Source organism: Mesocricetus auratus, unplaced genomic scaffold, assembly GCF_017639785.1.
Source record: "Mesocricetus auratus isolate SY011 unplaced genomic scaffold, BCM_Maur_2.0 Super-Scaffold_100008, whole genome shotgun sequence".
In the NCBI taxonomy this organism is placed as follows: Eukaryota; Metazoa; Chordata; class Mammalia; order Rodentia; family Cricetidae; genus Mesocricetus; species Mesocricetus auratus.
This window is the reverse complement of record NW_024429192.1, coordinates 29586709-29600884: the sequence shown is the minus strand read 5'-3', so window position 1 is coordinate 29600884 and position 14176 is coordinate 29586709. Positions and strand designations below refer to the sequence as shown.

Genomic DNA, 14176 nt, shown 5'->3' with positions numbered 1-14176 from the left:
TCCCCAAATAATTACCATGCTAGTGCACTGTGTTTCTTTTGATTTTACAATCTGTCCTTTTCAGTGTCTCTGATCTGCAGAAAGAAAGACCTTACATGATGTTGCCATGATATGTTGCCCAAGCTGAATAACCTGAAGATGAGGCCAAATAACTTAACTCAGTTTTGCAATTACCATAAGTTATCTATGTGGAAAAACAGTGCCCAGACACAATGCCAACATTTCACAAATAAGATCTATAATGATAATACCGCACTATGTTTTATTTAATTAAGTAACCAAACACTATGCCTAAGAGTACAGAAGTTACCAGAAAGACCCTAGAAAACAGTAAAATGGATGGAATAATAAGCCTTGCTGTTATCACCCTAGACACATTTGATAAATGCACATGAATAATGTAAATTAAAAAAATAAAATGAGCAATGTATATATCTGCCTTAAGTAATGAATTCATTTAAAGTTAAAGCTGCTGTCACTTTTACTACTAAAGAAGAAAAGCACTAAAATATCCCTGTTAAAAGAAGAATAATGAGTGAAAAACATAAGGAGACACATGCTTTGCAAAACTGGGAAAGATCACATTCAAATAAAACTTCTCTCAATTTAATTACATTCTGTGTACATCCACAATTACTGTGAAAAAAATAATTCACTTCACATCAAGAAATTTTATACACTTCTAAATACCACATCATTATAAAATGAAAGACAGCAAAACATCCTACATTCCTAATACTAACTTGTGTTCAGGTTACATAGTCCTTGATTACCACTTCACATGAAAAGACTTTGGTAGTATAGCTATTTATATGGAGGAAAGAGATTTTTAAAACAGAATCAAATATCCTCATTCCTTTATTGGGGTTGATGAAAATTTGTTCCATGCAATTGTTTGAAAATGATTTGCTTTCTTCACTGGTCATTGGTAATAATATAACCAGACTTGATCTGCTTGGGTAAGTGTGTAAAACACGGAGCTTCCCAGCCTTTGTTACACAGCTGGAAGATAGTGTTCCAGAAAGTTAAAAATCTGCAGAATTCCCATCCTAAAAGAAATAAATGTATGTCAGGGTTTTAGTTACCTATGGTTATCATCAGAAATAGTTTTTAACAAGATAATCACAAATATTCTACACACGCAATTCAATTCATATTCATTCAATTTTAAAACTTTTACTTCAAAATAGACTAACATTCACTTGTGAATTTTTACTTTCAATAACTAAGTGAAACAAAACGTAAGCAGAGTTATAATTACAAAAACACACAACTGAAATTCTTAATGCTTTATCTAGGTTTTCTTCAAAAACACAACAAAAGAGATGAAAGTAGTTTGTTTGTAATTACAACTCTGTTAATTTTTTATTATTACCCTGTGGAATTAAGCACATATCTGTTAAGCAATTCTAGTTTATGTATTATATTTATGTTTTTGCTATTATTATTAATGAACTGACAATACTCTTGGTCAAGGGTCTGCATTTATGGGCCTCAATTCAATTGAGCTACAAATTAAATTTTATTGACATATAGTCAATCTCATTAATTCACATATCTTTGCTTCTGCATAATGATCAAGCTGAGTTGTAGCAATGGCCTCTATGACCTGTGAATCCTAAAATATTTGCCATGTGACCTTTCGTAGAATAATGTTTAGTGGGAAACAAATAGAAATGTTGCAAAAGTCCCTTCCCTGTGGACTCCAATCAATTTAAATAAGTGAAGAGAGCTAAGTGAATAATTAGCTGAGAGTTTTCATTAGGGAAAGTCATTAAGTAGCTGCATAGCAAATTGTACTTTAGTTTAAGAAATAATTGGATTATTGACTATTAATAGATTTTGCTAGGTTTACATTTTCAAAACACCTAAAATACATTTTAAAAGCAGAGTTAAATAACATAGTATCAATCAAAATCAAGCAATATTGATAATTAAAATATGTCACTTGGTTTATTATTTACCGCAGTCATGATTACACTTCTATGTTAATGCAATTGTTTGCAAAAGCATAGATTACCATTTTCTACTCTAGCTAAATTAGTATGTGGTTAGCTTAATGCACATTGACTTATCTAAGAAGAAATCAAATTTCCTAAGTCAATTATTTGCATAAGTGAATTGTTTTAATTATTTCTCTTTAAAACTTACCCTTATTTCCTTCTCTCGGCCCAGTTAGAATTAATTATATTTTCAAACTTTGTCTCCAAATAACATAATGAACCCATCAAAATCATTGATGTCTATTTCCACAGAGCATCTGAATATGACAAAGTGGTTGTGTTGACAGTAAACTGTGACAGTAGCTTTCATTTGCTTCTGACAGACATTATTTGCATATTTATTTTTATTTATATTTGAAAATTCATATGCACTCCTCCACTAAGTATTTCTTACAGTCTTTATATTCCAAATTCTCTAATTTCCATATCCTTATTAATATTATTTTATTTTACTGCTTCTCCAAAATAGTTCCTATATATTCGTGTCTCATTAGAACCTGATGACTATATTTAATACAATCTTCCAACTAGGTTATACTTACCAATTTATTTCCTTACTGTAGGAAGTGTTAAGGAGAGTTGGGCTTAACTTTGATAGAAATGAAAATTCCTCAGTGATTATTAGGATATTAGGAGCCTTTGTGTTTTCTGTTCAATTAATTTGAAATATCAGTTAAGCAATGTTACTCATCACGATTTGTATCTAAAATTCTTTAGAAGTAGAGTTTTGATTACATTAAAATAAAAATACAGCTGGGCGTTGGTGGCACACACCTTTAATCCCAGCACTCAGGAGGCAGAGGCAAAGGCAGGCGAATCTCTGTGAGTTCTAGGCCAGCCTGGTCTACAAGAGTGAGTTCCAGGACAGCCTCAAAAACAATACAGAGAAACCCTGCATTGAAAAGCCAAAATAAATAAAAATACACTAATTTAAGATGGACTGCTTTTGATCGTTTCTTATTTCGGAAATATGTAATGATATATATTTTCTATTTTATGAAAATTAGTATTATTACATATTTTAAAATTTATTTTCAATTTTTTTCTGCTTCCCAGGTATTCTGAATCTCATCAAAAAGTATAGATGGGAATACATAACTCAATGTGACTGAAACTATTAAATACTATATATAAAATATTAAGCTGCTGTGCTGATTAGTTTTTAAATCAACTTGATGCAAACTGGAAAGCCCATTTCATCACCAGCATGTCCTGTAGACAAGTCTATAGTGTGTATTTTTTATGCATGGTATGAGAGGGCCCACTGCACAGTGAGTGGTGCCACCCCTAGGCTATTGGTCTTGGATGCAATAAAAAATTAGGCTGAACAAGCCATGAAGAACAACCAGCAAGCAGCATTTGTTGGTGGGTTCTGCATCAGTTTCTTCCTGTAGGTTCCTGTTTGACTTCCTGTCTGACTTCCTTAAATGATGGATTATGATATGGAACTATAAGGTGAAATAAACACTTTTCCCCATCAAGTTGACTTTGGTCATGATGTTTTATCACAGCAATAGAAATATGAATTAAAATAGCTGCCATTAATAGTATTTTGTTATTTTTATGGTAACCCCAATGTGCCCACAATTACATCTGTTATTTAGAACACGGTGGATAAATTACAATGTTATTATCATTTGTAAAGAAAGTAACTTTTTTGTTCATTGTTATCATAAAGATAAGGTATCAAAAGACCCATGAGAAATTAATTAAACATCTATGCCAGACACTGTTTGACAGATGATATAGTAACGTCTTCAGCTCTTCCACTTGGTAGCACAAATCATCGCGTGATTATGAAAATCACAATACCAGAATTAAGAGGTATCTTTGTTAAAAATTATCTCTAGCCCTAAGTTGAAAAATAAGTTTGACATAGCTACTAAACAATGTTGTGCTTAGTTGGGACCATGTACACCTGGAAAACTATAGCCTGGATCATAATTCAAACTAAAGATTCTCCAGTATGAATAGGGTAGAAAGTCTGATCAATAGACTTTTCCATAACTAACACATTCTAAGCCCAAGTACACGACCTACAAAGAGGTGTCCTATGCAAGCTTAGACCTAAGGGATTTCTCTTAAGTTGATCTCAAATAGAGACACCAGGATAGATCAGATCACATGTCAACATGAGTCGATTACTCCAAGTGGAGCCCTTACCTCTTTCTCACCTTCTGTTTAAATCTGGCACATTCTAAGAGAATTATTTCTTTTTACTGTAAAGGTTGCAACATTCTCAAAATTATATAAAACCTATTTCCTTGTCATTTCTTAATCCTACAACAATTTTTCAAAAATCTGTGTATATCTCAGTCAACCCTCAAAATAAACAACTTTTGCTTTTTGACAAGAATGAAGATTTTTCTGAGCTACCATACAGACCATGTGAAGGAAAGATGTGCCCTGTCTGTTCTATGGAGCATTGGGCATCCTTTCAGAACAATAACCACACGAGCAAACATGTTGACATGTAAATCTCAAGAATAATTTAGACATTGCAATCTAACTGTCTTATTGCAGTAGACTACAAGTTCTTTGGTATAATTATCTTTGGTATAACTATTACTTTAAAAACAATGGAACTGAAGTTCAGACAAACATCATAAAATCTATTTCAGTCAAATCATTTGAAAAGATAAGATTCAAAATCGGGTTCCTTTGAAGGTAATATCTTTCATTGTTTCAATCTTTTAAAAATATAGCATTATGTATCCTATACATATGTATTATATTTAAACATGCATAAAATTTTGAAAATATTACTATAAATATTAATGCACAGAAAATCTTTCTTCTCCCACTCACCATTTTTCCTGGGATAGAGAGAGAAAGAAAGAGAGTCTCATTTGTAACAAAATGAGAAGATGATAAGAAATAGGTACAGAAAAAGTGAGAAAATATACAGAATTGCATTGGCCCAGTCCCTTAAATCTGATTATATCATGCAAGATCTTGAGTTATACTTGAAATTCTTCATTAGAATTACTATTGTGTCATAAGTTCATAACATCAAAAATTGTACTAATTAAGAATGTTTGACCTTTTTAAGCACATGAAATGTTCCATAGCAGGATATATTGTTGTTATTTATATTTTTTGAAGACACAGTCTCTTGTAGGCTTAGATTGGCTTGCACTCCTCCTCTTGCTGCCTCTACCTCCCAAGTACCGAGATTGCAAGCGTTCACTAGGTTCCATGCCTAAAATCAGGTTATCCTTTAGAAAACATCAATTTCTCCTAAAATCAATTTCTTAATAAAATGAAAGAACACAGTGTATTTAACATATCTTTAAATCTAATAGAATCAAATCATCAGAAAGAATTTATGGTTTTCATCAACCCTCCAGTAACATGCTTTTCACCACACAGGTTAGTGTAATTTCATGTTTCAAGTCCAACACATCTCTGTAGCCTTGAAGGACCATGTACATGGCACCATGTGTGCAGGTGGGTCAATCCTGTCATAATGGTGCCGCACGTTAGAGAGGTATCAATCCCTCCACACTCTTCGAATACTGGAGATTTGGTAGGTCCAGTTTCCAAGCACTCCATGTAATTCCTGTGAACAAATGTTGTAAACCATCTTCCATTCAAATCTCTAGCCAGGAGAGCTCATCACTCAAAGGACTTTTGACCTCTTGGTCAGAATTGGCAAGAGTCCTGTCAGGTATATTAACACATTGCCATCTCTCTTTTCTCTCAAGAGCTATGTTGGAAAGAGTGCTCCCTCACATTTGGGCAGCTCTGTTCTTCATGTTGTCTTCAGTTCAGAGCCCTAAAATTATGCTTGATCTTAAGAATATCAAATTTTTCATCTCCTTTTATACTTCATCATAAACAACAACAACCAAAAATAAAGCCAGAAAAATTGCCTTAAAAAACTAAGAAATTGCTATGGGTACTGTGAAAAGATACTGAATTTGTTTTACAAATTAGAGAAAAACAAAATGGAAAATTTTAAAGAAGTTTCATCTATAAGATTTTAATTTACATGTTTTTATCTGATTTTAAACAGAAACAGTTCAAAAAAGTATCAACTCTAAGTACAGTATATGCATTTGGTTTTTTGAGACAGGGTTCCTCTGTATTGTTTTGAAGGCTGTCCTAGAACTCGAAGTAGAGTATATTTAACTGCTTACACACTTGCTTTTTATAAAAGTAGAGTATGATTGTGTGGTTGAAATGCAGGTGATGAGTCAATAACATTTTGTGTCACACTGATAGTTTTGTCTGAGTACTATATTTTAAGGAATAAGGTTCAGTTGAGAACATAGAGAACTGTATCATATAAAAAAAGAATAAAGAGAGAGAGGGGGAGGGAAGGAGGGAGAGAGGGAGGGAGGGAGGGAGGAGGGAAGAAGGAAGGAAGGAAGAAAGAAAGGACAAAAGAAATGTAAAGATCTATCCGATTATAAATGTGCATGCATGACATGAGTGGTGTGCAGAATCATTTTAATCTATAAGTACATTATCTAAAATCATATTTCCATGAATAGTTTGATTATGATGTGTATCTATGGAATAGAGAAATGTCTGCCTTATTACTTTGAGTAATTTATGTAAAAATACTCATATCACCTTTCTATAATTATGCCATTCATAAGCAAGGCTCTGTTCCACATTTCACATTTTATGGTTACAAATGCCCTTCCTCCACACAGTACAGTCATTATGAAGAAAACAACCTACATCCTCACATGAAATGACTGCATAATTTAATGCCGCCCTCTGTATTAACTCTAGATATTTCTAGATTTTCTTTTGGTGGTTATAAATTATACTAGACTGACATTTTCCTTGTACTGTTGGCTTAATTTGTCAAGGAGTCTGATAGAGCCATGATTTAGTCAGTATTTGGAATGTGCCTAGATTGGTGTTCAGGTTTGTTCCTGTTTTATTCTGTTCTATGTTGTTCTTGCTAAAATTTTAGTAGGTTTGTGATTAAATATATACATATACTTATTATGTATACTATATATATATATTACACAAGTAAAATTTGTTATCTATAGGCAGAGGTGATTAATATAACATTAACTAAGTTATGAGTCATTTATGTGCCAACACTCAGCTAAAGAAAATTCAGTGAATTGCCATTGTAAATAAGGACTAAGTTGTTCGGCAAAGTAAAAATGATCAAAGAATCACAGAAAATTATATAAGAATATCCCTCAGAGTTTCACCCATGGAAAGTTTAATGCGTTGTAACCAATGTACTTTAATATAACTAATACTTTTATTTACATTATTCAAAAACTGTGTAACTTAATATTACATATTTACTTATATCTTCAGAAAAATAAGTTTTTCTATTAATTATAAAACATAAGTGATTTAAAGATAAGGTTATTATATTGTTAATAAAATGGTTCATAAATACCCACACGGATTTACTCTTAATGAAAATTAAACCCACAGGAATTAAACTGACAATGTGTCTTATGGGATGTTTTTCTGGATATTATTGATATTTAGTTAAACAAATCCAGTAATACGAAGCTGTTTTTTCTTTACTAGTCATTTCACAGAGATATTAGGAAAAAACAACTAAGGGAAACTTGTCCATGTGTTTCTACAAGTGTCAGAATAGAAATAAAATTTTAAGTATGAAAATGCAAGGTATAAGAAGAAACAAAGCCCAGCGGGAACCAGCAACACTAAAGGTGCGGTAAGTAGCTGCAGATGCCATGTACGCCTATTCAGAGGTGATATTAATGCAGACACACCAATCTTCAGCTGTCAATCAAACACATAACCTCCAGGCTCACCCTTTGCAAGCCATCAGGATGATATCTTCTCAATAATGAGAATTCATACCATAGGTATATATTGGGAGTGACATCTGTCTTAAAAAGGTGTTCCACAACTTAAGATAAGTAACTCTTATTGTCATTATAAACAGTGAATTGTCTTAGCTTTTACTTTTTCTGTTTTTATACTTTGTTTTGGCATAAATATAAGGCATTGCTCAAATTCTTCATTTGCTTTCTTTCTTTCCATCATTTGTAATGTCCATCTTCCACAGCATCCAAGACCAGGATAAAGTGATAGACAAAGACAAGAGAACATGAGTTGGTGGAGATGGCTTAGTGGGTAAAACACTTGGAACGTGGGAGTAATTGGTACTTTCTCTGTAAGAGCTGCAACCCTCTGTATTACGTGATATAAACCCAATCTTTCTCCCTGTGTCCTTGGAATCCTCATCCCTCTACTCAAATAATGTTATATAACACAAACACAGTGGCGATAGATGAAGATTTTTTTCCTCCATATTGTATAAGAGATCTGAAGGAGAACATTCACTGACACATGAGGATTTTCTTTCCAGAAATTCATATGCTTCTCTGTTCTTAGCTTCCAGCTATCCAGCCTCTGATTTTCTTTCTCTCCTTCTAATACATAGCCTTCTGGATTCCCTGTCCCTCCTTCTTGGAATTACATTTGTTTTCTAGCTCTGTCTTAATCTCCATACCATGACTTAACACATCAAATCCAGTAGGAGAGACACTTTCCTCCAGCTGTACCAGCCATCTGACTGGGTATATTTAGCTGTTCAGATATCTCTTGTCAAGACAAGGGCAGAATCGCCATACGGGAATAGACATATTGTATACTTGAAACTGCCTTTTGTGTCCATAATATCTTTGTAAACATCATCATACAAGGACTCCACAAACACAGCACATATTCATGGCATTCTATATAACATTTAGGCTGATGGAGTATCTCATTTTGCATGAAATAAAGTCTAACCATAGGCTTCTACCTATGGAGTCATGTACTTTATGCACATACCCTATCACTTAGTAATAGTTTTCTTAAAGGTGGAATAACTAAACTAATAAAGGCTCAATTATAGTAAAAGTAGAGAGAAATCTTAAAAGTGTAGGATTCCAAATAGGCCCATATATATATATATATATATATATATATATATATATATATATATTGTGAAGGCAGAATATGTGAACATTTACCCTTTACCAATTGGCAACACATTAGACTTTACAAGTAGACAGTTTATGAACACTAGGGAGGAAGTTCTCTTTTGGATTGGTCCTCTTTGTGCTCCTGAAGTATGATTTCCAGCTCTGAAAGGGCAAGACACCCAGGGCTAATTACCCCCCAGTTTTATGACTCTTGTCATTGTTACTCTGATTATTGATGGTACCAGTCAATGGATGAATTCCAGTGCACCTGTGACCAGGTTCAAGCCCAAGTTTCTCTGGCTTGAGGAAGATCATACTTAAACCATCAGCTGCAAGCATCATCTCTTTGGGTAATCTTCCCCAGCCTTGGGAATGCCTTTAAATTTTTCTTCCCCATTTGCTAAGTAAATTTTTGATACAAGATACTGATACTCTATTTCAAATCCTCCCCTATTTGACCCTGAATAATAGAATATATCAAAATTTTAAACACGTGTTTATTTGACAGATCACATGGCCAGTAACACATTTTTAAATGTCTTATAATAACTTAAAACCTCAATGCAAACTTAAAACAAAACATGCATTTTCCAACATTCTAGAGAAAGTGGTCAAAAGTAATGGAGTAAAAATGAATCAAGCAAAAACAGATGTGTTTACATCATCATACTTCTCACTAGAACCCCTCGTGCTCTTACCAGAACGTTATGTCACATGACACTAAGTTGAAAAAACAGCAAGAACAACTCTAGAGACAGGGTTGGATATAGTTCCTTTAGAAGACGATTGCCCATCCTGCACATCAGATACTCAAGAATACTGATCTACCTGGATTGTATCTAGACTACTTGGTCGTAGACTAAGTCTGAAATTTCTCTTCTTTCTCTGTGTTCAAAGCTGGACTCCACTGGAAAAGTTTTGTTTGCTTTGCTTAGAAAACCAAGTGGTATTTTTACCATAATAACAGGGACCAAGGAGGAAAACTGAGATTAACAGCGGAAAATATAAGTTCTCAAATGTAGCTGTAATCACTACCATAACATCATAGGAATAGTGAACAGCACTCTTGTTTTTGAGTGGATTATGTTCCATGCTTTCCAATCCAGGTTGCTGGAAAAACATTAAGACAACGAAACACATTCTTCAATGTTAACAGGTTAAACACAACTCCTATCTTTGGTGGTTTATTTTTTATTTGTTACTTGTGCAATCTTTGTGGTATTCAGAATGATTTTATTATTTATAACATCAGGCAAATTTTGTCAACTATCTAAACATTTCCATCTTAAAATTATAAAATTATTATGCCAAGAGATTAAAAATAGAGTTAAGACAAATACATGCATTTTCTATTATCTGCCATCCACATATTTACCAAATTATCATGAAAGAATGCATTTTTCAAAATAAACATGCCCATAAAACTTGTAAAAACATCAGAAATGTTAAATTGTTACCACTTGTGTTTGATCTAATATTGTACCATTTGAATAGAAAAGCTTAAGAGAATAAAAAGTTGTGTGGACTCCATGGTAGGCAGCTAACTGTTCTAGATACAAAATCTAAAGCCTTGAGAATCCACTCAGTCTGAGCAAAGTCATGACTTATATTAAATTACCACAAAACAAATTACAGAAAATCAAAACATAGTTTAGAATGAGAGGTTACGTTGAAATGGTTCCGATGAAAATATAATTATCTCCCAGTGAGCACACACGTTCACCAAAGAAATATAAATCTGTTTCACCTGCAGGCTCAGTTTCCATTATTATGAAATAGGAAATTTCAAACACACAATTTATTCTATCCGTTGAAGTAAAAAAAAATGAAGTTGGGTTTATCGTGCAGACTCCCCTTTAGATTCACAAAATGGAATCTAGGTAACTGTGTCACATATACCCTCTGAAGCCAGACTGATATTCAAACAAAATTTGTAAAATATCATATATCACTGGAAGAAAAACATCATGCAACAAGTACCATAGCTAGTGATTTATGAGTGTTTGAACACTGTAGGTTTCCTGAAACAGGAAGGAACTCATATATGTACATATTTATAATATTTGTGGCAAGTTGTGTGATTCAATCACACTAAGAATCATTTTCTATATCTATAAAATCAATTTAACAATACTCTCTATATAGCTTTTGCAAAAGTATCATTCCATAATTGTAAAAAACTTAGTTCAGTCATTAGAGGATATAAATTTTCAGCATCATTGTTATTGTCTAAGAAATCATTTGTTCAAAAGCAAATCCAAGTCTTCCTATTTCCACATAATTCATCTTTTTGCTTCTTCTGTTGAAACATCAGTTAGTAATGATAAGCTTGATATTTTCCTTCAGATTTGTACATGCAAAAAGAAGATGGCATCATTCACAGTACTTCTGTTGTTGGGACCTGAGCTAAAGTGACTTCTCCATCAACATTTTGGTGTTATCTATACTCTATGCATCACCTTCACTTAGACATGTATAGGATAGATTTGAAGTTAATATTTTAGTAGACTCCTGTCTTGTCTGAAGCAAATATTAGGAAATGAATATGTCATGTCATTATGAAACTACAGCATTGAACACCAACTACTATTTACAAACCACTTCAAGAGTTATTCTGTGGAGAGGGCACACGAGTGTGGGTGGAAACCAGAAACAGAACCTATTCCTAAGGATAAGTCCTACGGAGGTCAACAATAATGTCAAAAGAAATTTTAGGTGTACATACCCTTTGAATTAGACTCATTATCTTTAATACTGTGCACATTGCAGGAAAGATGCATGTGAAATTGCAGATGTAAGAATATACAAATGGAAAGGTCAGCTAGGTTGTATTGTAAACATGAAATTGAATAACAAAGAAGCTTCAAAAGGGAAAGGGAGGTACACTATATACAGGAATAAGAAAATATCATTTATGATCATCTCATTATTTATGCTTTTCTAGTTCCTAGAAACTAGAAAATTGGAACAGTTAATATTCTGTTGGGAGTATGAAGATTCCATGTGCCCACAGAAACCAGGAATGGTAATGATCCAGACCTGTCTCTTCAAAAGAGGAAATATCTTTTCTTCCATCTAGAAGGTTGGGAATTGGAGGTGATTAACAACCTGGTGATCTGCATTGTCTACTGGACTAGCAAGCATCAAGCTTCCATAACTAAAAACACAGGTGGCTTATAGTATAAACCTTTACATTATCTGTGTAGCTAGCATCTCCCCAAGTTTCCACAACCAGGAACAGAGGTGGCTAAAAGCCCAAATGACCTTGATACTGTTTGTATGACCAAGAGCAGGCCAGATCTTGCCTTAGTCTTTTAAGCTAGCATAGGTAAAATCTCCAGAACCCATCTTGAAAGAAATGGCATTGAGTTTTGATGTAATTATGCTTCCTTGAGCCCTTGGGAGTGTATTGCACCAGGAAACATTTTTCTAAATTGTCCTGGCTTTAAATATGCTGGTAATAAACAGTCTGTTATCAAGCTCCCAAAGTCTGATACAGTTAAGTCAAGTAGAACTGAGTTTTCATTCTCATTTCTTTCTGGCTTGTTTCCCTGACTGCCATGACACTTGCTGGTACCCCACCCCCACAATACCTTTCCAAAATAAAATTCTTTTTGCAAAATTATGTGGCTGCTACTGGCAAATAAGTATCTAACAGCAAACTATCAGAGATACCATTTAGGATGCTGCCCCAATGGGCTAGGAGATGGCCCAGTGAGTAAAGTGCCTCTTGCACATGCATGGAGACTTGAATTTGATCTCCAGAATGTGTAAAGAGCCACGCACAGTAATGCATACTGTATCTCAGAGTTGGAGAGGCAGAGGCCGAATAATCCATGAGGCTCACTGACTACCCAGCCTCGCTTAATCAGAGTAGACGTGGCTCTGGATAAATCTCAAATAAAAAGGAAAACAAAAAAAGAAATATGGCAAGACAGGGTATGGACCTTAAAACAAAAGGGAATGAAACATAATTGGTTAAGATGATAGGAGATAATTGCTAAAAACGAATTTGTAAGAAATGTTCTTAAAAGTTTATTTCTGGCTATATAATGCTGTGTCTATAACTAAGATGACATCAGGCTGTAGAAGCAAAGGCCTTGATAATTTGATTCCTGGATAAGCTACAATAGAAAAAGCTAGATGAAAGAATGCTTCAACTTAACCAGGCTGTCCCTTCATCAATATGTTTATTTGTTGTAAATGTTGCTTTTCTCACACTGTAAGGAAAAACGTTCCCCCTTCTGCAGTTTGAATTTGTCTCATGGATGTTTGCTGGTTCGTTTACAATTCTAATGTAATCATTTAAAATGCTTTGATTTTTATCTTTAACAAGGGATATCGGCCTGTGCTTGTGGACATGGGAAAACCACTGCTTTCCCTGTGGTTCTGTCGCAACCTCCTCTTTTGACTTTGTTACCCCAACTTATATCTAACATTTTTCCATCTTTATATGATAATATTAAGGAAAACTACAAAACAAGTAAGGAAATGTCTATGAGGCTTCCTTGGCAACTACATTGCATAAGGTAGAAGACACATTTAAGCTTAATTCTATTAACCACAGAAGTGAAAGAGGAAAAGGCATGGTTCACAGTGCTGAGAGGTTCAAAACAAAGAAATAGCAACAGGAAACATAAGAGAGAGATGAGGAAAAGAAGGTGGTTAGGGGTGAACCCATTACTTCTAAACTGGGATGCTTTATATATAGATCATTCTCATTTTGACCTTTACGAGTACCCTGCATGAGAATTCTGACATGACTGTGAATTCGATAAAATGTGTGGATAATCTTATTTCTTAAGATTTTGTTCAACCTGGAGAGATTCTAATATGAAATTGCACAAATAGAAGTATGTAGTGGATCAAAATAGCATAGCATGTAGCAATTAATGAAAACAGAGGCCATAGTTGAAAGGGAGCGAAGAGGGATATTATGGGGAGGTTTGGAGGAAGCAGGGAAAAAGAGAGAATGTTACAGTCATATTACAATCTCAAAAAACAATTTAAATATAGCATGTCACAATAGGCAGGTTCTTAAGTAATGTGTGAGATGGGTATCCTTTAGTACAAATAAAAACTGTTTTAGTCAGGTTTTGTAAGGGTTAGGAATTCATAGGATTTCAAAAACATCTGAAGTTACTTATTTGCATATTAAGGCCTGTTTTAAAGATAGTTCTGCACAGTGAAAAGAATGTGTTGGGGAAAGACAAGAAGCTTTTGTTTTAGAAAAACAGTAGC

General features: G+C 33.8%; 1 protein-coding gene across 2 annotated transcripts in view; it reads right to left on the bottom strand.

Moving 5' to 3' along the window:
* Window positions 1-852: 852 nt before the first annotated feature.
* LOC101826278 (casein kinase 2 subunit alpha' interacting protein) overlaps window positions 853-14176 on the bottom strand; it is a 146326-nt gene continuing 133002 nt past the window's right edge. For both annotated transcript variants that reach the window (XR_005878890.1, XM_040750605.1), the window contains one exon: window positions 853-1049. Coding sequence is in view for 1 of the 2 variants with exons in the window: in XM_040750605.1 (XP_040606539.1) it covers window positions 1026-1049 (24 nt within the window). In the remaining variant the exon portion in view is untranslated. The remainder of the gene's footprint in view (window positions 1050-14176) is intronic.